Source organism: Ranitomeya imitator, chromosome 2 (assembly GCF_032444005.1).
Source record: "Ranitomeya imitator isolate aRanImi1 chromosome 2, aRanImi1.pri, whole genome shotgun sequence".
Taxonomy (NCBI): domain Eukaryota; kingdom Metazoa; phylum Chordata; class Amphibia; order Anura; family Dendrobatidae; genus Ranitomeya; species Ranitomeya imitator.
The window spans coordinates 368054137-368077226 of NC_091283.1; the positions used below are offsets into that span (position 1 = coordinate 368054137).

Here is a 23090-nt window from a genome sequence, read left to right on the forward strand (position 1 = left end):
TTCCGGGCAGAGCCTTTGGCTTAGGTGCCTCCTTCTGGGTATCCAAGTTCCACCAACGTCAGGTGGTCCTTGGTAGTGCTTTCAGGCACGGGTACTTCCTGCTTAGTAACCGGGTTCCAGTTACGTCAGCTGGTCCTCGGTAGTTCCATTGGCTCTTGGACCTTCGGCTACCCATCCGGGTTCCAGTACCGTCAGCTGGTTCTCGGCAGTGTCTTTTGCTCTTGTACCTTCTGCTCCCCATCCTGGTTCCAGTACCGTCAGCTGGTTCCGGGCAGAGCCTTTGGCTTAGGTGCCTCCTTCTGGGTATCCGAGTTCCGCCAACGTCAGGCGGTCCTTGGAAGTGCTTTTTAGCACGGGTACCTCCTGCTTAGTAACCGGGTTCCAGTAACGTCAGCTGGTCCTCGGTAGTTCCATAGGCTCTTGAACCTTCGGGTAGCCATCCGAGTTCCAGTTCCATCAGCTGGTTCTTGGCATTTTCTCAGCCTTCTTGTACCTTCTGCTACATTTCCAAGTTGAAGACCCTAAAGTCGACGACCCCGAAGACCACCCCGATGACGACGACGACCCGGAAGACCACCCCGATGACGACGACGGCGGCGGAGACGACGACGGCGGAGACGACGACGGCTGAGACGACGACGGCGGAGATGACGACACTGGAGACGACGACCCTGGAGACGACGACATGGAAGACCGAGAAGCAGAAGAACAAGAGGCTGCAGAACAAAGAGCAGAAGAACATTAAGCATAAGACTTAATATCAGAGCAAAAGATATTATCTAAATTATATGCAGAAGAAGACTAAGCAGTGTATGGGGGTGAGTCCGTTCCTCCTCGTGGTGCCCCTGGATAAAGCCTGATGCTGCAGGCCAAACTGAACGCGGACAAATGTAACTTTTGTGACTGGCAGAACGGAAGGTGTAATCTTCCAACTTTTGTAGATAACAACTACGGGAATGCCTGTCACAAATGAGAATATGATGAAGAAGTAGAATAGGAATAATAATAACAGTGGAATAAAAAGAATATGTAGAATAAGAAGAATAATAATAGTTGAATAAAATGAATATGAAGAATGTAATAAAAAAAAAAAAAAGGTAAAGGATGAAGAAGAAGATGAATAAGGTGAAGAAGAAGTTGATGTCAAAGATGCTGATGATGATGAAGATGAAAGTGTGGGAAAAGAAAAAAAAAAAAAGAAAAAAAAGAAGGGGAAGGGCGTGGAATAGTGAAACATCAATATCTGACAAAATAAAAAAAAAAATTTACATAGTCAATATCTTTGTCACTCCGAACGTCTTAAAAAAAAACAAAAAACATGCTATTCTATTTGATTGGGATAAACCTCTATGACTTTAATGTCTCCGCCACCTCCCCAAATACATCCGGCATTATTCTTAGTTGTTTTCCTTCATGTAGAATGAACCTACAAGGCAAGAAAGGGTTTATTTTAATTCCGATATTTTGGTCTTATTGACTTGCATTGGGATCGGGTATCGGCGATATCCGATATTTTTTTAATATCGGCCGATCCAATCCGATACCGATACTTTCCGATATCGGAAGGTATCGCTCAACACTACTTACCAATGATCACGGTCAGGTCGTATCGCTGGTCGTGATCGTTGGTAAGTTGCTCAGTGTGAAGGTACCTTAAGTAGAAAAAGGTTCTTTACAGTTAGAGCAGTCAGACTGCGGAATGTCCTACCACAAGAGGTAGTAATGGCAGACACTTTTACAGCTTTTACATCAGTACACATAACGTTGTGAGTTATAATTAATTTAGTGACAAAATGTATAATTGGTGAAGAAAGGTTGAACCTCTTTTTCAACCTATGTAACTATATGTAACATTTTAAGCATGAAAATGACTTCTTTACTGTTCAACTTTTTTACATGCTCCACAAGATCTGATATATGATTAAAATCCTTCCCAAATTCTGCATATCAGAATGGCTTCTCCCCTCCATGAATTGTCTTATGCTTAGCAACATGTGTTTTGGGGGTAAATAATTGTGTATATGGGTTACAAGATCTGATTTTTGTTAAAACATTTCCCACATTAAGAGCATGAAAATGGCTTCTCACCTCTGTGAGTTTTTGATGGTCAACAGGTTTTAATTCCCTAGAAAAAAACATTTTAAGCAAGAAAATTACTACTTTCCTCTGTGACGTCTTTGACACGCAACAAGATTTGATGTTTGATTAAAGCACTTCCCAAATTCTGCACATCAGAAAGGTATCCCCTCAGGGTGAATTGTCTGAGGCCTATAAAAGTGTGTTTTTTGGGTAAAACACTTGTGTACATGTGTAACAAGATCTGACTTCCGTTTAAAACACTTCCTACATTCTGAACATGAAAATGGCTTCTCCCCTGTGTGAGTTTTTTGATGGTCAATCAGATTTGATTTCCGAGAAAAACATTTCCCACATTCTAAACATGAAAATGGCTTCTCTCCTGTGTGAGTTTTTTGATGATAAACAAGAGTTGTTTTTTGAGAAAAACACTTCCCACATTCTAAGCATGAATATGGCTTCTCCCCTGTGTGACTTCTTTGATGTTTAGCAAGATGTGCTTTTTGGTTAAAACACTTCCCACATTCTGTGCATAAAAATGGCTTCTCCCCAGTGTGAATTCTCTGATGTTTAACAAGATCTGACTTATGTTTAAAACATTTCCCACACTCAGTACATGAAAATGGCTTCTCCCCCGTGTGATTTTTTTGATGTTCAACAAGATTTGATTTCTGAGAAAAAAATTTCCCACATATTAAGCATGAAAATGGCTTCTCCCCTCTGTGACTTTTCTCATGTCTTATAAGATTCGATTGACGATTAAAACATGCTCCACATTCTGAACAGGAGAACAGCTTCTCCACAGTGTACCTTCTCTCTTGCGTAATAAAATGTGATTTCTCTGTAAAACATTTCTCAAATTCACTACATGAACATGGATTCTCCCATGTGGGAATTCTATGATCTTTAACAAGTTTTGGTTTAGATGTTAAACATTTCCTGGAATCAGAACATGGATTCTCTCTCGTGTTAGGTTTTTGATGCTCAAATAGTTTGGACTTCTGTATAAAATATTTCCGACATTCTGAACATGAAAATTCCTTTGCTTCTGTGTGACTTTTCTCATGTTTAACACACTTTGATATATCGGCGTAAAATTTTCCACATTTTAAACATGCAAATGGATTCTCCTCTTTGTGAGATCTTTCATGTTCAACATTCCTTCTATAATTTTTATCTTCTGCAACCATCTGTAATGAATCAAAAGATAGGATCTGATGAAAAAGATCAGATGATAGATCTTCACTGTGAAGAACTGATGGTATATCTGGCATAACGGCATTCTCCTTATATTTATCTTGTGTGATATCAGGATCATCTGCTGTAAAATTTGAAGATATCATATGTTCCTTTGAGCTTCTGATGTAGTCACCTGCCGAGAATAATTTTTTTGTTTTATTTTGTAAAAGGCAGTTTAATATAAATATTGATATTTTATATTTATAGAGATTTCCATACAAATTACATGGCATGTGGCAAAATTTAATATACAGAAGACAAATGTGACAAAAACAGCCTTCTGATAAAACATTGTGCAATGACATGTAGTTTTATTACCCGTATATACTCGAGTATAAGCCGACCCAAGTATAAGCTGAGGCAACTAATTTTGCCTTGGAAAACTGGGTAAGCTTATTGACTCGAGTATAAGCCAGGTATGCATTGTTCCCTCATCCCTGTCCTGCTATGTGTGGCTCCCCCCTGTCGCTGTCCTACTATGTGTAGCTCCCCCGTCACTGTCCTGGTATGTGGCTCCCCCGTTTTGTCCTGGTATGTGTGGCTTCCCCGTCCTGTCCTGCTATGTGTGGCTCCCCCATCCTGTCCTGGTATGTGTGGCTCCCCCATCCTGTCCTGCTATGTGTGGCTCCCTTCCATCCTGTCCTGCTATGTGTGGCTCCTGCCCATCCTGTCTTGGTATGTGTGGCTCCCCCTGTTGTATGCATGGCTCCCCCGGTCCCACATGGCTCACCCGGTCCAGCATGGCTCATCCCCCTGTCCCATCATTGTATGCATGGCTCACTTCCCCTCCCATCCTACTCACCCTCCTCGCACCATAGCTGCATCTCCGTTGTCTCAGCCCGGCAGCTCTCCTGTGCTGAGCGGTCACGTGGTAATGAATGAATATGCACTCCACGCCTATGGGAGTGGAGACGTGTGCATATTCATTACCTTAATGAGCGGTACCACGTGACTGTTCAGCATAGGAAGAGCCGCTGGCACCAGGACAGAGATGCAGGGACAGAGATGCAGTGACAGAGATGCAGCGACGAAGATGCAGCGATGGCACGAGGAGGGCGAGTATGATGCCTTCTGTTAGCCGGCTCCTGCCGCTGACCCCCTCCCCCACCAGCTTTCTGGACAATCACTCGTGTATAAGCCGAGGGGGACTTATACACTAGTATACACAGTAATTCAATAAGACATTTCCTTATAATTGTGGGACTGTGACTTTACAGTTATTTGAAACCAAGACAAATACATGAGTATAAACTGTATAATTTTTCAAAGCTAAGAATTCTGAAACATCCCAAAATGCCATAATGCCCATGCATATGTACAGTGGTGTTGGAAAGTTTGTAAACTCTTCAGAATGTTACATATTTCTGCATAGATTTGACTTCTAACTTGATCAGACTTTCTAACAAGTCCTAAAAGTAGATATAACCAAATGAAACAAATGAGTCAAAATATTAGATTGTCCTTTACTCTGTTATACTAGGGGTTTTGTCACATGAATTGCTCGCCTCAGGTCCTTCCACAACATTTCTATAGGATTAAATTCAGGACTCTAGGCCATTCCAAAACTTTAGTTTATTCTTATTTAGCCAAATTTTTTTACTAATGACTTCTGCGTATTGGGTGGTTGTCTTGATGCATACTCCATATTCTCTTGATATTCAGCTCATGGACAGATGCCCTGAAATTTTCTTTAGAATATGCTAGTTTAATTCAGAATTTATTGTTCCATCAATCATGGCAGCAGTCTTGACCCAGATGCAACAAAACAGGCCAAACCATGATAGTACCACAACCATATTTCACTGATGGTATCTATTGTAGTGCTGTGTTTTTGTTTTTTTTCCTGGCACAATACTTCTCATTGAAACCAATAAGCTCTATTGTGGTATCATCCATACACAAAGCCTTCTAGCTTAGCATGTAAACTGCATAAAGGCAGCCACATTCCTCCTCTATAGCAGTGAATTTCTACTTGCAATCATGCCATGCATACAATTGTTTTTCAGCATCCTCCTGAGGGTAGTCAATAAACATTAGCTAATGTGACGGAGGCCTTTAGTTGCATAGAGGTTTGTTGTGAATTCTGTGGCTGAGTTCACTTCTGTGGTCACAAGTGGTATTGCAGTCTCTGGGCTTCCTCCCTCAGGTGTTTTGGTGAGCTCGTTGGCTGCCTTGCTATTTAGCTCCACCTGAGTCTGTCTTCCTTGCTCCTTGTCAATGTTCCAGTGTTGGATCTGAGCTACTGCATCTTTCCTTGGGCCTGCTGCTCTGCTAGATAAGTGCTTCTAGTTTGTTTTCTGTTTTTTCTGTCCAGCTTGCTATTAACTTTTGCTGGAAGCTCTGAGAAGCAAAGGGGTGCACCGCTGTGCTGTTAGTTCGGCACGGTGGGTCTTTTTGCCCCTTTGCGTGGTTTTCATTTTAGGGTTTTTTGTAGACTGCATAGTTCTCTTTGCTATCCTCGCTCTGTCTAGAATATCGGGCCTCACTTTGCTGAATCTATTTCATTCCTACGTTTGTCTTTTCATCTTGCTAACAGTCATTATATGTGGGGGGCTGCCTATTCCTTTGGGGTATTTCTCTGAGGTAAGTCAGGCTTGTATTTCTATCTTCAGGCTAGTCAGCTCCTCAGGCAGTGCCGAGTTGCATAGGTAGTTATAGGCGCAATCCACTGCTGCTTATAGTTGTGTGAGGATAGATCAGGTACTGCAGTCTACAGAGATTCCACGTCTCAGAGCTTGTCCTATTGTTTTTGGTTATTGCCAGATCTCTGTATGTGCGTTGATTACTGCACGCTGTGTTGCCTGATTGCCAGCCATAACAGTACAAGGAGCCACACCAATGATTCCCAATAGAGGGAAAAAAGAAATCCTGACATCATTTTTTTTTCTTAGCTCTGTCTTCAGTCTTTTTTTTCCCCTAGACATTAGAGTGCTTCAGGACACAGCTGTGGACATGGATATTCAGGCTCTGTGCTCCTCAATGGATAATCTCGTTGTAAATGTACAAAAGATTCAAGATACTATTGATCAGAAATCGATGCTAGAACCAAGAATTCCGATTCCTGATTTGTTTTTTGGTGACAGAACTAAGTTCCTGAGCTTCAGAAATAATTGTAAGCTATTTTTGGCCTTGAAACCTCATTCTTCTGGTAATCCTATTCAACAGGTTTTGATTATTATTTCTTTTTTGCGCGGCGACCCACAGGACTGGGCGTTTTCTCTTGCGCCAGGAGACCCTGCATTGAGTAGTGTCGATGCGTTTTTCCTGGCGCTCGGATTGCTTTACGATGAGCCTAATTCAGTGGATCAGGCTGAGAAAAATCTGCTGGCTTTATGCCAGGGTCAGGATGATATAGAAGTATATTGTCAGAAATTTAGAAAGTGGTCAGTACTCACTCTGTGGAATGAATCTGCACTAGCGGCTTTGTTCAGAAAGGGTCTCTCTGAAGCTCTTAAGGATGTAATGGTGGGATTTCCTATGCCTGCTGGTTTGAATGAGTCCATGTCCTTGGCCATTCAGATCGGTCGTCGCTTGCGCGAGCGTAAATCTGTGCACCATCTGACGGTATTGTCTGAGAGTAAACCTGAGCCTATGCAGTGCGACAGGACTATGACTAAAGTAGAACGGCAAGAACACAGACGTCTGAACAGACTGTGTTTCTATTGTGGTGATTCTACTCATGCTATTTCTAATTGTCCTAAACGCACTAGGCGGTTCGATAGCTCTGCCGTTATTGGTACTGTACAGTCCAAATTCCTTTTGTCCATTACCTTAATGTGCTCTTTGTCATCGTATTCTGTCATGGCGTTTGTGGATTCAGGCGCTGCCCTGAATCTGATGGATTTGGATTATGCTAAACGTTGTGGATTTTTCTTGGAGCCTTTGCGGTGTCCTATTCCGTTGAGAGGAATTGATGCTACACCTTTGGCCAAGAATAAGCCTCAGTACTGGGCCCAGCTGACCATGTGCATGGCTCCTGCACATCAGGAAGTTATTCGCTTTCTGGTACTGCATAATTTGCATGATGTGGTCGTGTTGGGGTTGCCATGGCTACAAACCCATAATCCAGTATTGGATTGGAACTCTATGTCGGTAACCAGCTGGGGTTGTCAGGGAGTACATGGTGATGTTCCATTTTTGTCTATTTCGTCATCCATTCCTTCTGACATCCCAGAGTTCTTGTCGGACTTTCAGGATGTATTTGAAGAGTCCAAGTCTGATGCCCTACCTCCGCATAGGAATTGTGATTGTGCTATCGATTTGATTCCTGGTAGTAAATTCCCTAAGGGTCGTTTATTTAATTTGTCCGTACCTGAACACACCGCTATGCGCAGTTATGTGAAGGAGTCCCTGGAGAAGGGACATATTCGCCCATCGTCGTCACCATTGGGAGCAGGGTTCTTTTTTGTAGCCAAGAAGGATGGTTCGCTAAGACCGTGTATTGATTACCGCCTTCTTAATAAGATCACTGTTAAGTTTCAGTATCCCTTGCCATTGATTTCTGACTTGTTTGCTCGGATTAAGGGGGCTAGTTGGTTCACCAAGATAGATCTTCGTGGTGCGTATAATCTGGTGAGAATCAGGCAAGGAGATGAATGGAAAACGGCATTTAATACGCCCGAGGGTCATTTTGAGTATCTGGTGATGCCGTTCGGACTTGCCAATGCTCCATCTGTTTTTCAGTCTTTTATGCATGACATTTTCCGTGAGTATCTGGATAAATTCTTGATTGTTTACTTGGATGACATTTTGATCTTCTCAGATGATTGGGAGTCTCATGTGAAGCAAGTCAGAATGGTTTTCCAGGTACTGCGTGCTAATTCCTTGTTCGTGAAGGGATCAAAGTGTCTCTTCGGTGTGCAGAAAGTTTCATTTTTGGGGTTCATCTTTTCCCCTTCTACTATCGAGATGGATCCGGTTAAGGTTCAGGCCATCCAGGATTGGACTCAGCCGACATCTCTAAAAAGTCTGCAGAAATTCCTGGGCTTTGCTAATTTTTATCGTCGCTTCATCTGTAATTTTTCTAGCATTGCCAGACCATTGACCGATTTGACCAAGAAGGGTGCTGATTTGGTTAATTGGTCTTCTGCTGCCGTGGAAGCTTTTCAGGAGTTGAAGCGTCGTTTTTGCTGTGCCCCTGTGTTGTGTCAACCTGATGTTTCTCTTCCGTTCCAGGTCGAGGTTGATGCTTCTGAGATTGGTGCAGGGGCGGTTTTGTCACAGAGAGGTTCTGGTTGCTCAGTGTTCAAACCATGTGCTTTCTTTTCCAGGAAATTTTCTGCTGCTGAGCGTAATTATGATGTGGGCAACCGAGAGTTGCTGGCCATGAAGTGGGCATTCGAGGAGTGGCGTCATTGGCTTGAGGGTGCTAAGCATCGCGTGGTGGTTTTGACTGATCATAAGAACCTTACTTATCTTGAGTCTGCCAAGCGCTTGAATCCTAGACAGGCCCGTTGGTCGTTATTTTTTGCTCGTTTTGATTTTGTGGTTTCATACCTTCCGGGCTCTAAAAATGTGAAGGCGGATGCTCTGTCTAGGAGTTTTGTGCCCGACTCTCCGGGGTTATCTGAGCCGGCGAGTATCCTCAAGGAAGGAGTCATTGTGTCTGCCATCTCCCCTGATTTGCGGAGAGTGTTGCAGAAATTTCAGGCTAATAAACCTGATCGTTGTCCGGCCGAGAAACTGTTCGTCCCTGATAGGTGGACTAGTAAAGTTATCTCTGAACTTCATTGTTCGGTGCTGGCCGGTCATCCAGGAATCTTTGGTACCAGGGAGTTGGTTGCTAGATCCTTCTGGTGGCCATCTCTGTCACAGGATGTGCGTGCTTTTGTGCAGTCCTGTGGAATTTGTGCTAGGGCTAAGCCCTGCTGTTCACGTGCCAGTGGGTTGCTTTTGCCCTTGCCGGTCCCGAAGAGGCCTTGGACACATATTTCGATGGATTTCATTTCTGACCTTCCCGTTTCTCAAAAAATGTCGGTCATTTGGGTGGTCTGTGATCGCTTTTCTAAAATGGTCCATCTGGTGCCCTTGGTTAAATTGCCTTCCTCCTCTGATTTGGTGCCTTTGTTCTTCCAGCATGTGGTTCGTTTACATGGCATTCCTGAGAATATTGTTTCTGACAGAGGTTCCCAGTTTGTCTCGAGGTTCTGGCGAGCCTTTTGTGGTAGGATGGGCATTGACCTATCTTTCTCCTCGGCCTTCCAACCTCAGACTAATGGCCAGACCGAACGAACCAATCAGACCTTGGAAACATATCTGAGATGTTTTGTTTCCGCTGACCAGGATGATTGGGTGTCATTTTTGCCGTTGGCTGAGTTCGCCCTTAATAATCGGGCCAGCTCGGCTACCTTGGTCTCTCCATTTTTCTGCAATTCTGGGTTCCATCCTCGTTTCTCTTCAGGACAGGTTGAGTCTTCGGACTGTCCTGGTGTGGATTCTGTGGTGGACAGGTTGCAGCAGATCTGGACTCAGGTGGTGGACAATTTGACCTTGTCCCAGGAGAAGGCTCAGCTTTTCGCTAATCGCAGACGCCGTGTGGGACCCCGACTTCGTGTTGGGGATCTGGTTTGGTTATCTTCTCGTCATATTCCTATGAAGGTTTCCTCTCCTAAATTTAAACCTCGTTTTATTGGTCCGTATAGGATTTCTGAGATTCTCAATCCGGTGTCTTTTCGTCTGACCCTCCCAGACTCCTTTTCCATACATAATGTATTCCATAGGTCGTTGTTGAGGAGATATGTGGCACCTATGGTTCCATCTGTGGAGCCTCCTGCCCCTGTTTTGGTGGAGGGGGAATTGGAGTATATTGTGGAGAAGATTTTGGATTCTCGTGTCTCTAGACGGAAACTCCAGTATCTGGTCAAATGGAAGGGTTATGCTCAGGAAGATAATTCCTGGGTTTTTGCCTCTGATGTCCATGCCCCAGATCTTGTTTGTGCCTTTCATGTGGCTCATCCTGGTCGGCCTGGGGGTTCTGGTGAGGGTTCGGTGACCCCTCCTCAAGGGGGGGGTACTGTTGTGAATTCTGTGGCTGAGTTCACTTCTGTGGTCACAAGTGGTATTGCAGTCTCTGGGCTTCCTCCCTCAGGTGTTTTGGTGAGCTCGTTGGCTGCCTTGCTATTTAGCTCCACCTGAGTCTGTCTTCCTTGCTCCTTGTCAATGTTCCAGTGTTGGATCTGAGCTACTGCATCTTTCCTTGGGCCTGCTGCTCTGCTAGATAAGTGCTTCTAGTTTGTTTTCTGTTTTTTCTGTCCAGCTTGCTATTAACTTTTGCTGGAAGCTCTGAGAAGCAAAGGGGTGCACCGCCGTGCTGTTAGTTCGGCACGGTGGGTCTTTTTGCCCCTTTGCGTGGTTTTCGTTTTAGGGTTTTTTGTAGACTGCATAGTTCTCTTTGCTATCCTCGCTCTGTCTAGAATATCGGGCCTCACTTTGCTGAATCTATTTCATTCCTACGTTTGTCTTTTCATCTTGCTAACAGTCATTATATGTGGGGGGCTGCCTATTCCTTTGGGGTATTTCTCTGAGGTAAGTCAGGCTTGTATTTCTATCTTCAGGCTAGTCAGCTCCTCAGGCAGTGCCGAGTTGCATAGGTAGTTATAGGCGCAATCCACTGCTGCTTATAGTTGTGTGAGGATAGATCAGGTACTGCAGTCTACAGAGATTCCACGTCTCAGAGCTTGTCCTATTGTTTTTGGTTATTGCCAGATCTCTGTATGTGCGTTGATTACTGCACGCTGTGTTGCCTGATTGCCAGCCATAACAGAGGTTATCTTGGGTTACTTAGTGACCTCGAGGAACACTATACACCTTGCTCTTGGTGTGATCTTTGATGGTTGACCACTCCTGGGGAGGATAACAATGTTCTTGATTTTATCCATTTAAATACAATCTGTGTGACTGTAGATTTGTGGAGTCCAAACTCTATGTAAAGATAGGTTTGTAACTTTTTCAATCCAATGAGCATCAACAATTCTTGTTCTGAAGCCTTCAAAAATCTCCTATGTTCATACTATGAGACACTTCCACAAACACATATTGTGAAGTCCAGACTTTGATAGATCACTGTTATTAAATAAAATAGGTTACCCACTCTCAATTGATTGTCATCCCATTGAAAACACAAGGCACTAATTTTACCTTAAAATTATCTGGTAATCCTAAAGGTTCACAAATTTTGGCCACTCCAAACATATGATAGCGGATCATTTGATTCATTTAAAAAATAAATCTGATAATTTTGAATCATTTATTTGATACTCTTTTTCTACCTTAACCCATTAACGCCTTTTTACGGTGGCAGTTAAGGGTACTTAAACCATAGCGCCGCTTTTTAACGGCGGTGAGGTTTAAGGTTATAGTGCCCCCCTGTGACTGAATTTCACCGGTGTCTTGGCTGCTGGGGGTAGCTGAGACCTCAGAGAACATGATTCAGGTCTGTTTTCACCGACCACGATGTTGCGATCACCGTTATAAAAAAAAAGTCTGATTTTCCATTTAATTTCGCTCTCCTCTGATGTAATCGCATTCAGAGGAGAGAGAAATAGGGTCCTGTTATGACCTGGTGGTCAGGACAATAATGGACCTGGTGGTTAAGAGCACACGGAATGACCTGATAGTTACTGATAATATAGGACGAGCTCTGAGACGTGGGAACTCTGCTGACCGCAATCCCTAATCCTATCACACACACTAGAAATAGCCATGGATTGCTCCTAACGCTCCCTATGCAACTCGACACAGCCTAAGGAACTAGCTAGCCCTAAAGATAGAAAAATAAAGCCTACCTTGACTCAGAGAAATTCCCCAAAGGAAAAGGCAGCCCCCCACATATAATGACTGTGAGTAAAGATGAAAATTACAAACACAGAGATGAAATAGATTTAGAAAAGTGAGGCCCGACTTACTGAACAGACAGAGGATAGGAAAGGTAGCTTTGCGGTCAGCACAAAAAACTACAAAAAGACCACGCAGAGGGCGCAAAAAGACCCTCCGCACCGACTCACGGTGCGGAGGCGCTCCCTCTGCGTCCCAGAGCTTCCAGCAAGCAAGACAACAATCAAAATAGCAAGCTGGACAGAAAAATAGCAACCAGAGAAAAACAAGCAGGAACTTAGCTTCTGCTGGGAAGACAGGTCACAAGAACGATCCAGGAGTGAACTAGACCAATACTGGAACATTGACAGGTGGCATGGAGCAATGATCTAGGTGGAGTTAAATAGAGCAGCCAGCTAACGAATTAACCTCGTCACCTGTGGAAGGAACCTCAGAAGCCGCAGCCCCACTCACCACCACCAGAGGAAGCCCATGGACAGAACCAGCCGAAGTACCATTCATGACCACAGGAGGGAGCTTGACAACAGAATTCACAACAGGGTCCCCTGATCCTCCGATCACCCCCCCGCTACCTGGAGTGGCCAGGATTCCCCCAATGTAGTCCCCCGGGCTGCCAGAGCCTTCTTCCGGGACAAAACGTCGGGTGCATGAGCAGCACACCCGCTGATATCTGCTGGCCAGCACCCGGCAACAATAGAACATTTTTCCTATTGGTTCAATTTGATCACTGTGATCAAAATAAATAAAATTGTAAATACAACCCCTTTTATCACCCTCTTACTTAGGGAAAAATAATACAATAAAATATATATATTTATTTCCATTTTCACATTAGGTTTAGAGTTGGGCTAAAGTTAGCATTAGGGTTAGCACTAGGGTTGGGATTAGGGTTAGAGGTTTGTTAGGGTTAGGGTTGTGTGTAGGGTTATGGTTTGGACTAGGGTTAGGGGTGTGTTGGGGTTAGGGTTAGGTTTATGGTTAGGGTTGGGATAAGGGTTAGGGGTGTGTTGGGGTTAGGGTTGGAGCTAGAATTGGGGTTTTTCACTGTTTAGGTACATCAGGAGTCTCCAAAACGAGACATGGCGCCATTATTGATTCCAGCCAATTTTGCATTCAAAAAGTCAAACGGTGCTCCCTCCCTTCTGAGACCTTTCATGCACTCAAACAGTGGTTTACTCCCACATGTGGGGTATCAGCATACTCAGGACAAATTGCACAAATACTTTGGGGGTCTAATTTCTCCTGTTACCCTTGAGAAAATAAAAATTTGGGGGCAAAAATATCATTTTTGTGGAAAAAATATGATTTTTTATTTTCACAGCTCTACGTTATAAACTTTTGTGAAGCACTTTCGGGTTCAAAATGCTCACCACACATCTAGATAAGTTTCTTTGGGGGTCTAGTTTCCAAAATGGTGTCACTTGTGGGGGGTTTCCACTGTTTAGGCACATCAGGGGCTCTCCAAATGCGACACGGAGTCCGACCTTAATTCCAGCCAAATCTGCGTTGAAAAAGTCAAACGGCGCTCCTACCCTTTCGAGCTCTGCCGTGCGCCCAAACAGTAGTTTACCCCCACATATCGGGAATCGGCATGTTCAGGAGAAATTGCACAACTTTTGTGGTTCATTTTCTCTTTTTACACTTGTGAAAATAAAAAAAATTGGTTCTGAAATAAAATGTTTGTGAAAAAAGTTAAATGTAAATTTTTTCCTTCCACATTGCTTCAGTTCCTGTGAAGCACGTAAAGGGTAATAAACTTCTTGAATGTGGTTTTGAGCACATTGAGGGGTGCAGTTTTTAAAATGGTGTCACTGTTGGGTATTTTCTGTCATGTACACCCCTCAAAGTGATGTGAAATGTGATGTGGTCCCTAAAAAAAGGTGTTGTAAAGCTGAGAAATCGCTGGTTAACTTTTAACCCTTATAACTTCCAAACAAAACAAAAATTTTTGTTTCCAAAATTGTGCTGATGTGAGAGTAGACATGTGGGAAATGTTATTTCTTAACTATTTTGTGTGACATATCTCTCTGATTTAAGAGCATAAAAATTCAAAGTTTGAAAATTGCTATTTTCGCCATATTTCAGTTTTTTTCATAAATAAATGCCAGTCATATCAAAGAAATGTTACTGGTAACAGGAAGTACAATATGTCACGAAAAAGCAAACTCAGAATCAGAGGGATACGTTGAAACATTCCTGAGTTATAACCACATACCGTATATACTAGAGTATAAGCCGAGATTTTCAGCCCATTTTTTTAGGCTGAAAGTGCACCTTTCGGCTTATACTCGAGTCATTGTCCCAGTGCACGCCCTCTGCCTGAACAGTCACTGTAGAAAGACGGAAGACACAGCGGCACGTGGCAGTGGAACGGGGACAGGTGAAAATTGCAAGAGCTGGAGGTCTGAGCCAGCGGCGCCACCGGCACCTGGCCCCCATAGCGCACCGCTGTCCCCGCCTGCTCAGGACACAGGCACCTAGCCCCCAGCGACAAGAGGTGAGTATGTCATTTTTTTTTTAATCGCAGCAGCAGCATATGGGGCATATTATTCTATGGAGCATCTTATGGGGCCTTCAACCTTTATGGAGCAGCATATGGGGCATATTATTCTATGGAGCATCTTATGAGGCCATCATTAACCTTTTGTGCAGCATTATATGGGGCATATTTTTTGTATGGAGCATCTTATGGGGCCCATCATGAACTGTATGGAGCATTATATGGGGCTCCTGATTCAATATGGATATTCAAAAACATTTAAACTACTGATGTCTCAATTCATTTTACTTTTATTGGTATCTATTTTTATTTTGGAAATTTACAAGTAGCTGCAGTATTTTCCACCCTAGGCTTATACTCGAGTCAATAAGTTTTTCCAGTTTTTTGAGGCAAAATTAGGGGCCTTGGCTTATACTCGGGTTGGCTTATAAAGTGACAGTGATCAGAATTGTAAAAATTGGCCTGATCATTAAGTACCAAATTGGCTCTGTCACTAAGGGGTTAAAAACGTTGGTGACATTTATATACAAATATGGAAAATTCAGACGGGTTCACAAACTTTCAAGGACAACTGTAAATTAAAATGTCTTGAGCGTGTCAGTGATAGAATTCTTGGTCATCATATGGCTGTACTGAATAAGAGGAATATTCTCCATTTGATTTACAAGAAAGTGACTCATCTGTTATTAAAGCACGCAAATGTATCAGCTCTACAGATTTCCTAGGACTAGAGGACTAGTCTTGGAAACATGACACATGGTCTCCATTTGACTCTCACCATGCAGGGGTATACAGTCTAATCTCCTAGTCTTCGCCTTGTAGTCTAATCCTCACTAAGCTTTATGGACTTTTCTTCCAGAAGATCCGCAATTTAATTTGTAGCTACCAGAATTGTCAAGAATTGGTGGACACGCAGATGAAAGCAAGTGTAGTTATGTAGTATCAACCACAGATGTTGGTAGGAGTTGTATTCTCTGCTTTGACACAGCCATGGAACTAGTTAATAGTTGAATTCTCTCCCTAAAGCGCCATCTCAAATTGAATTTCGCAACCCATCACATGTTTCTCAACGTGTTTCTCAATTGCATATTTCCCATAAGGGATGGGGGCAGTGTTCTGGATCACTGCGTTGAGAAACACGTGATGGTGTCTCCGCGGTGTTGGATGTTTTGATCTCCCCGAGGTCATTCATCCTTATGTTTATAGTCCGTGTACCAGGCACTGCTCCTAATAGCCAGTTTCCTACTCCACACTGATGAGGGGCAAATACCCCGAAACAGCTGTCTGTGGATGGATACCATGTTTTGGCATAGGTGGTTTTCCTTTTGGATGCTGCCCTTCCCGTGGTTGTTCCTTCCAGGTGAAAGACCTGGCTATTTATTGCTTGCGTTGAGAAACACGTGATGGTGTCTCCGCGGCTTTTCTACATGCATTTGCATATTTCCCATAAGGGATGGGGGCAGTGTTCTGGATCACTGCGTTGAGAAACACGTGATGGTGTCTCCCCGGTGTTGGATGTTTTGATCTCCCCGAGGTCATTCATCCTTATGTTTATAGTCCTTTTACTAGGCACTGCTCCTAATAGCCAGTTTCCTACTCCACACTGATGAGAGGCAAATACCCCGAAACAGCTGTCTGTGGATGGATACCATGTTTTGGCATAGGTGGTTTTCCTTTTGGATGCTGCCCTTCCCGTGGTTGTTCCTTGCCGGTGAAAGACCTGGCTATTTTTTGATTGCGTTGAGAAACACGTGATGGTGTCTCCGCGGCTTTTCTACATGCATTTGCATATTTCCCATAAGGGATGGGGGTAGTGTTCTGGATCACTGCGTTGAGAAACTCGTGATGGTGTCTCCGCGGTGTTGGATGTTTTGATCTCCCCGAGGTCATTCATCCTTATGTTTATAGTCCTTGTACCAGGCACTGCTCCTAATAGCCAGTTTCCTACTCCAGACTGATGAGGGGCAAATACCCCGAAACAGCTGTCTGTGGATGGATACCATGTTTTGGCATAGGTGGTTTTCCTTTTGGATGCTGCCCTTCCCGTGGTTGTTCCTTCCCGGTGAAAGACCTGGCTATTTATTGCTTGCGTTGAGAAACACGTGATGGTGTCTCCGCGACTTTTCTACATGCATTTGCATATTTCCCATAAGGGATGGGGGCAGTGTTCTGGATCACTGCGTTGAGAAACACGTGATGGTGTCTCCGCGGTGTTGGATGTTTTGATCTCCCCGAGGTCATTCATCCTTATGTTTATAGTCCTTGTACCAGGCACTGCTCCTAATAGCCAGTTTCCTACTCCACAATGAGGAGGGGCAAATACCCCGAAACAGCTGTCAGGAGTGAGGTTTTCTGGAGGAATCCAGACCCTTTTGCAGAGAATTCTGTTTTTTTTCTGTGGTATTTTGTACCGACAGCTTTGAAGATGAGTTACGTGAAGAACACCATCCGAGTGACGTTGGAGCCATCTATCCGGGCAAGGAACAGCGTGGTTTTTATTGTTCGTGACCTTATTGAGGAAAAGGCTGGAGGAAAGCGAGAAAACATCTATAGTATCAATGAGTTCCCTAATCAAGGTAACTACGACATTACTTTTATGTCAGAGCATTATTGCCTGAATATCTATGAGTGGTTCCGGAATCATGCCAGAGATCCCTGTTTGAAGGGAGTGAAATGTGAACCACTGTTTGGTCTTCAGGAAAGGCAGGTGACTATCACTGTCTATAACCCCTTTACTGAACCTGCATTGTTGGAGAGCTTCCTCTCACAGTATTGTGACTTTGTTTCAAAGGGAGAGAAGCAAGTGAACTGCTTAGGAATCTTCAATTGTCGATACAAGTATCGTGTAAGGTTCAGAAGAGATCCTGGCAGTGTGGGTGGGTTCAGACACCCTCCGGCGAACTTCTCTGTGGCAGGGCATAGGGGTTTCCTCACGTACCCTGGGCAGCCTCTGTTTTGCAGGAGATGTTTCTCTTTTGGACATGTCCAGGCAGACTGCCGGAAGGGGCAGTGTTGCCGAAACTGCAAGAAGGAGGGGCATATGGCTGGTGATTGCCCGATGGCTAAGACCTATGACGTGTGTGGTAGTAGTGACCACATGTATAAGGATTGTCCGCGGAGGGCGCCTAAACGCTCAGAGAGTGAATGGAGAGAGGAGGAGGAGAGAAGGAGGAGGTTGGCGATTATCAGAAAGGAATCTGAAAGAATGGAGAGAGAGGAAAGGAGGGAGAGGGAGAGGGAAAGACGCTCTGGGAGTCCAGATGACATTGTGCTAGCACCCCGTGGTGCTATGAGTGATGCACAGAAGGAAGATAAGGAGTTTTGGTCGGCGGCAAAAAAAGTAGAGAAGGGGTTTAATAAGGAAGGAGATCAGGAAGAAGATGAGGAAGAAGATGATGACTCTACTGTGCCTGAAATGTTTTCTCTTGAGGAAGCAATGGATGCAACGGAGGAAAACGTGCGCATTTCTGAAGCTGAGAGCCCTGTGCACCCCTCAGATCCTCAGAATATTGGAGGGCTTTCTTCAGATGAGGACAGGGGTGGGAATAAGTGTCAGAGGGAGGAGGATGGGGAAAGTGATGAGGCATGCAGTAGTATGCCTAAGAGGAAAATTGGGCCAGCTAAAAAAAAAAATGGAGTGAGCACGAAGGGGTTAGTGGTTCAGAGACTTGCTGTTCAGTCCGAATGGCAGAGGAGGACAATGGTGATACTGGGTAAAATGAAAGCTCAGTGGATCTGTTGTTTTTTTTTCTCTCCTTTCTGTGAGTCTTGACCTTTGTCATACGCTTTTTGTGTAATGTGTGTAATTTTGTGGTAATTTTTGCATTGTGTTTTTTCTTTTTGCAGTATGGGTTTTTCTATAGTTTCTCAAAATGTGAGAGTTTTTAACCCCTTCATGACCCAGCCTATTTTGACCTTAAAGACCTTGCCGTTTTTTGCAATTCTGACCAGTGTCCCTTTATGAGGTAATAACTCAGGAACGCTTCAACGGATCCTAGCGGTTCTGAGATTGTTTTTTCGTGACATATTGGGCTTCATGTTAGTGGTAAATTTAGGTCAATAAATTCTGCGTTTATTTGTGATAAAAACGGAAATTTGGCGAAAATTTTGAAAATTTCGCAATTTTCACATTTTGAATTTTTATTCTGTTAAACCAGAGAGATATGTGACACAAAATAGTTAATAAATAACATTTCCCACATGTTTACTTTACATCAGCACAATTTTGGAAACAAAATTTTTTTTTGTTAGGAAGTTATAAGGGTTAAAATTTGACCAGCGATTTGTCATTTTTACAACGAAATTTACAAAACCATTTTTTTTAGGGACCACCTCACATTTGAAGTCAGTTTGAGGGGTCTATATGGCTGAAAATACCCAAAAGTGACACCATTCTAAAAACTGCACCCCTCAAGGTACTCAAAACCACATTCAAGAAGATTATTAACCCTTCAGGTGCTTCACAGCAGCAGAAGCAACATGGAAGTAAAAAATGAACATTTAACTTTTTAGTCACAAAAATTATCTTTTAGCAACAATTTTTTTATTTTCCCAATGGTAAAAGGAGAAACTGAACCACGAAAGTTGTTGTCCAATTTGTCCTGAGTACGCTGATACCTCATATGTGGGGGTAAACCACTGTTTGGGCGCACGGCAGGGCTTGGAAGGGAAGGAGCGCCATTTGACTTTTTGAATTAAAAATTGGCTCCACTCTTTAGCGGACACCATGTCACGTTTGGAGAGCCCCCGTGTGCCTAAAAATTGGAGCTCCCCCACAAGTGACCCCATTTTGGAAACTAGACGCCCCAAGGAACTTATCTAGATGCATAGTGAGCACTTTGAACCCCCAGGTGCTTCACAAATTGATCCGTAAAAATGAAAAAGTACTTTTTTTTCACAAAAAAATTCTTTTAGCCTAAATTTTTTCATTTTTACATGGGCAACAGGATAAAATGGATCCTAAAATGTGTTGGGCAATTTCTCCAGAGTACACCAATACCTCACATGTGGGGGTAAACCACTGTTTGGGCACATGGTAAGGCTCGGAAGGGAAGGAGCGCCATTTGACTTTTTGAATGAAAAATTATTTCCATCGTTAGCGGACACCATGTCGCGTTTGGATAGCTCCTGTGTGCCTAAACATTGGCGCTCCCCCACAAGTGACCCCATTTTGGAAACTAGACCCCCCAAGGAACTTATTTAGATGCCTAGTGAGCACTTTAAACCCTCAGGTGCTTCACAAATTGATCTGTAAAAATGAAAAAGTACTTTTTTTTCACAAAAAAATTCTTTTCGCCTCAATTTTTTCATTTTCACATGGGCAGTAGGATAAAATGGATCATAAAATTTGTTGGGCAATTTCTCCCGAGTACGTCGATACCTCATATGTGGGGGTAAACCACTGTTTGGGCACATGGTAAGGCTCGGAAGGGAAGGCGCGCCATTTGACTTTTTGAATGGAAAATTAGCTCCAATTGTTAGCGGACACCATGTCGCGTTTGGAGAGCCCCTGTGTGCCTAAACATTGGAGCTCCCCCACAAGTGACCCCATTTTGGAAACTAGACCCCCCAATGAACTTATCTAGATGCATATTGAGCACTTTAAACCCCCAGGTGCTTCACAGAAGTTTATAACGCAGAGCCATGAAAATAAAAAATAATTTTTCTTTCCTCAAAAATGATTTTTTAGCCTGGAATTTCCTATTTTGCCAAGGATAATAGGAGAAATTGGACCACAAATATTGTTGTCCAGTTTGTCCTGAGTACGCTGATACCCCATATGTGGGGGTAAACCACTGTTTGGGCGCACGGCAGGGCTCGGAAGGGATGGCACGCCATTTGGCTTTTTAAATGGAAAATTAGCTCCAATCATTAGCGGACACCATGTCACGTTTGGAGAGCCCCTGTGTGCCTAAACATTGGAGATCCCCCAGAAATGACCCCATTTTGGAAACTAGACCCCCAAAGGAACTAATCTAGATGTGTGGTGAGGACTTTGAACCCCCAAGTGCTTCACAGAAGTTTATAACGCAGAGCCATGAAAATAAAAAATAAAAAATATTTTCTCAAAAATGATCTTTTAGCCTGCAATTTTTATTTTCCCAAGGGTAACAGGAGAAATTTGACCCCAAAAGTTGTTGTCCAGTTTCTCCTGAGTACGCTGATACCCCATATGTGGGGGTAAATGACTGTTTGGGCACATGCCGGGGCTCAGAAGTGAAGTAGTGACGTTTTGAAATGCAGACTTTGATGGAATGCTCTGTGGGCGTCACGTTGCGTTTGCAGAGCCCCTGATGTGGCTTAACAGTAGAAACCCCCCACAAGTGACCCCATTTTGGAAACTAGACCCCCAAAGGAACTTATCTAGATGTGTGGTGAGCACTTTGAACCCCCAAGTGCTTCATAGAAGTTTATAATGCAGAGCCGTGAAAATAATAAATACGTTTTCTTTCCTCAAAAATAATTATTTAGCCCAGAATTTTTTATTTTCCCAAGAGTTACAGAAGAAATTGGACCCCAAAAGTTGTTGTCCAATTTCTCCTGAGTACGCTGATACCACATATGTGGGGGTAAACCACTGTTTGGGCACATGCCGAGGCTCGGAAGTGAAGTAGTGACGTTTTGAAATGCAGACTTTGATGGAATGCTCTGTGGGCGTCACGTTGCGTTTGCAGAGCCCCTGATGTGGCTTAACAGTAGAAACCCCCCACAAGTGACCCCATTTTGGAAACTAGACCCCGAATGGAAATATCTAGATGTGTGGTGAGCACTTTGAACCCCCAAGTGCTTCATAGAAGTTTATAATGCAGAGCCGTGAAAATAATAAATACGTTTTCTTTCCTCAAAAATAATTATTTAGCCCAGAATTTTTTAATTTTCCCAAGGGTAACAGGAGAAATTTGACCCCAATATTTGTTGTCCAGTTTCTCCTGAGTACGGTGATACCCCATATGTGGGGGTAAACTACTGTTTGGGCACATGCCGGGGCTTGGAATTGAAGTAGTGACGTTTTGAAATGCAGACTTTGATGGAATGCTCTGCGGGCGTCACGTTGCGTTTGCAGAGCCCCTGATGTGCCTAAACAGTAGAAACCCCCCACAAGTGACCCCATTTTGGAAACTAGACCCCGAAAGGAACTTATCTAGATGTGAGGTGAGCACTTTGAACCCCCAAGTGCTTCATAGAAGTTTATAATGCAGAGCCGTGAAAATAATAAATACGTTTTCTTTCCTCAAAAATAATTATTTAGCCCAGAATTTTTTATTTTCCCAAGGGTTACAGGAGAAATTGGACCCCAAAAGTTGTTGTCCAGTTTCTCCTGAGTACGCTGATACCCCATGAGTGGGGGTAAACCACTGTTTGGGCACACGTCGGGGCTCAGAAGGGAAGTAGTGACTTTTGAAATGCAGACTTTGATGGAATGGTCTGCGGGCGTCACATTGCGTTTGCAGAGCCCCTGATGTGCCTAAACAGTAGAAACCCCCACAAGTGACCCCATTTTAGAAACTAGACCCCCCAAGGAACTTATCTAGATATGTGGTGAGCACTTTGAACCCCCAAGTGCTTCACAGACGTTTACAACGCAGAGCCGTGAAAATAAAAAATCATTTTTCTTTCCTCAAAAATTATGTTTTAGCAAGCATTTTTTTAGATTCACAAGGGTAACAGGAGAAATTGGACCCCAGTAATTGTTGCGCAGTTTGTCCTGAGTATGCTGGTACCCCATATGTGGGGGTAAACCACTGTTTGGGCACACGTCAGGGCTCGGAAGTGAGGGAGCACCATTTGACTTTTTGAATACGAGATTGGCTGGAATCAATGGTGGCGCCATGTTGTGTTTGGAGACCCCTGATGTGCCTAAACAGTGGTAACCCCTCAATTCTAACTCCAACACTAACCCCAACACACCCCTAACCCTAATCCCAACTGTAGCCATAACCCTAATCACAACCCTAACCCCAACACACCCGTAACCCTAATCCCAACCCTAACCCCAACACACCCCTAACCACAACCCTAATTCCAACCCTAACCCTAAGGCTATGTGCCCACGTTGCGGATTCGTGTGAGATATTTCCGCACCATTTTTGAAAAATCCGCGGGTAAAAGGCACTGCGTTTTACCTGCGGATTTTCCGCGGATTTCCAGTGTTTTTTGTGCGGATTTCACCTGCGGATTCCTATTGAGGAACAGGTGTAAAACGCTGCGGAATCCGCACAAAGAATTGACATGCTGTGGAAAATACAACGCAGCATTTCCGCGCTGTATTTTCCGCACCATGGGCACAGCGGATTTGGTTTTCCATAGGTTTACATGGTACTGTAAACCTGATGGAACACTGCTGCGAATCCGCAGCGGCCAATCCGCTGCAGATCCGCAGCCAAATCCGCACCGTGTGCACATAGCCTAATTCTAAAGGTATGTGCACACGCTGCGGAAAACG

The 23090-nt window shown here is 43.7% G+C and overlaps 1 protein-coding gene across 1 annotated transcript in view; it reads right to left on the reverse strand.

Moving 5' to 3' along the window:
- LOC138666593 (zinc finger protein 585A-like) overlaps positions 1-23090 on the reverse strand; it is a 132815-nt gene that overhangs the window by 52146 nt on the left and 57579 nt on the right. The window contains exons 7-8 of the mRNA XM_069754791.1: positions 2236-3448; positions 2089-2125 (exon numbers count right to left, since the gene is read on the reverse strand). Coding sequence (XP_069610892.1) covers positions 2089-2125; positions 2236-3448 — 1250 coding nt within the window. The remainder of the gene's footprint in view (positions 1-2088; positions 2126-2235; positions 3449-23090) is intronic.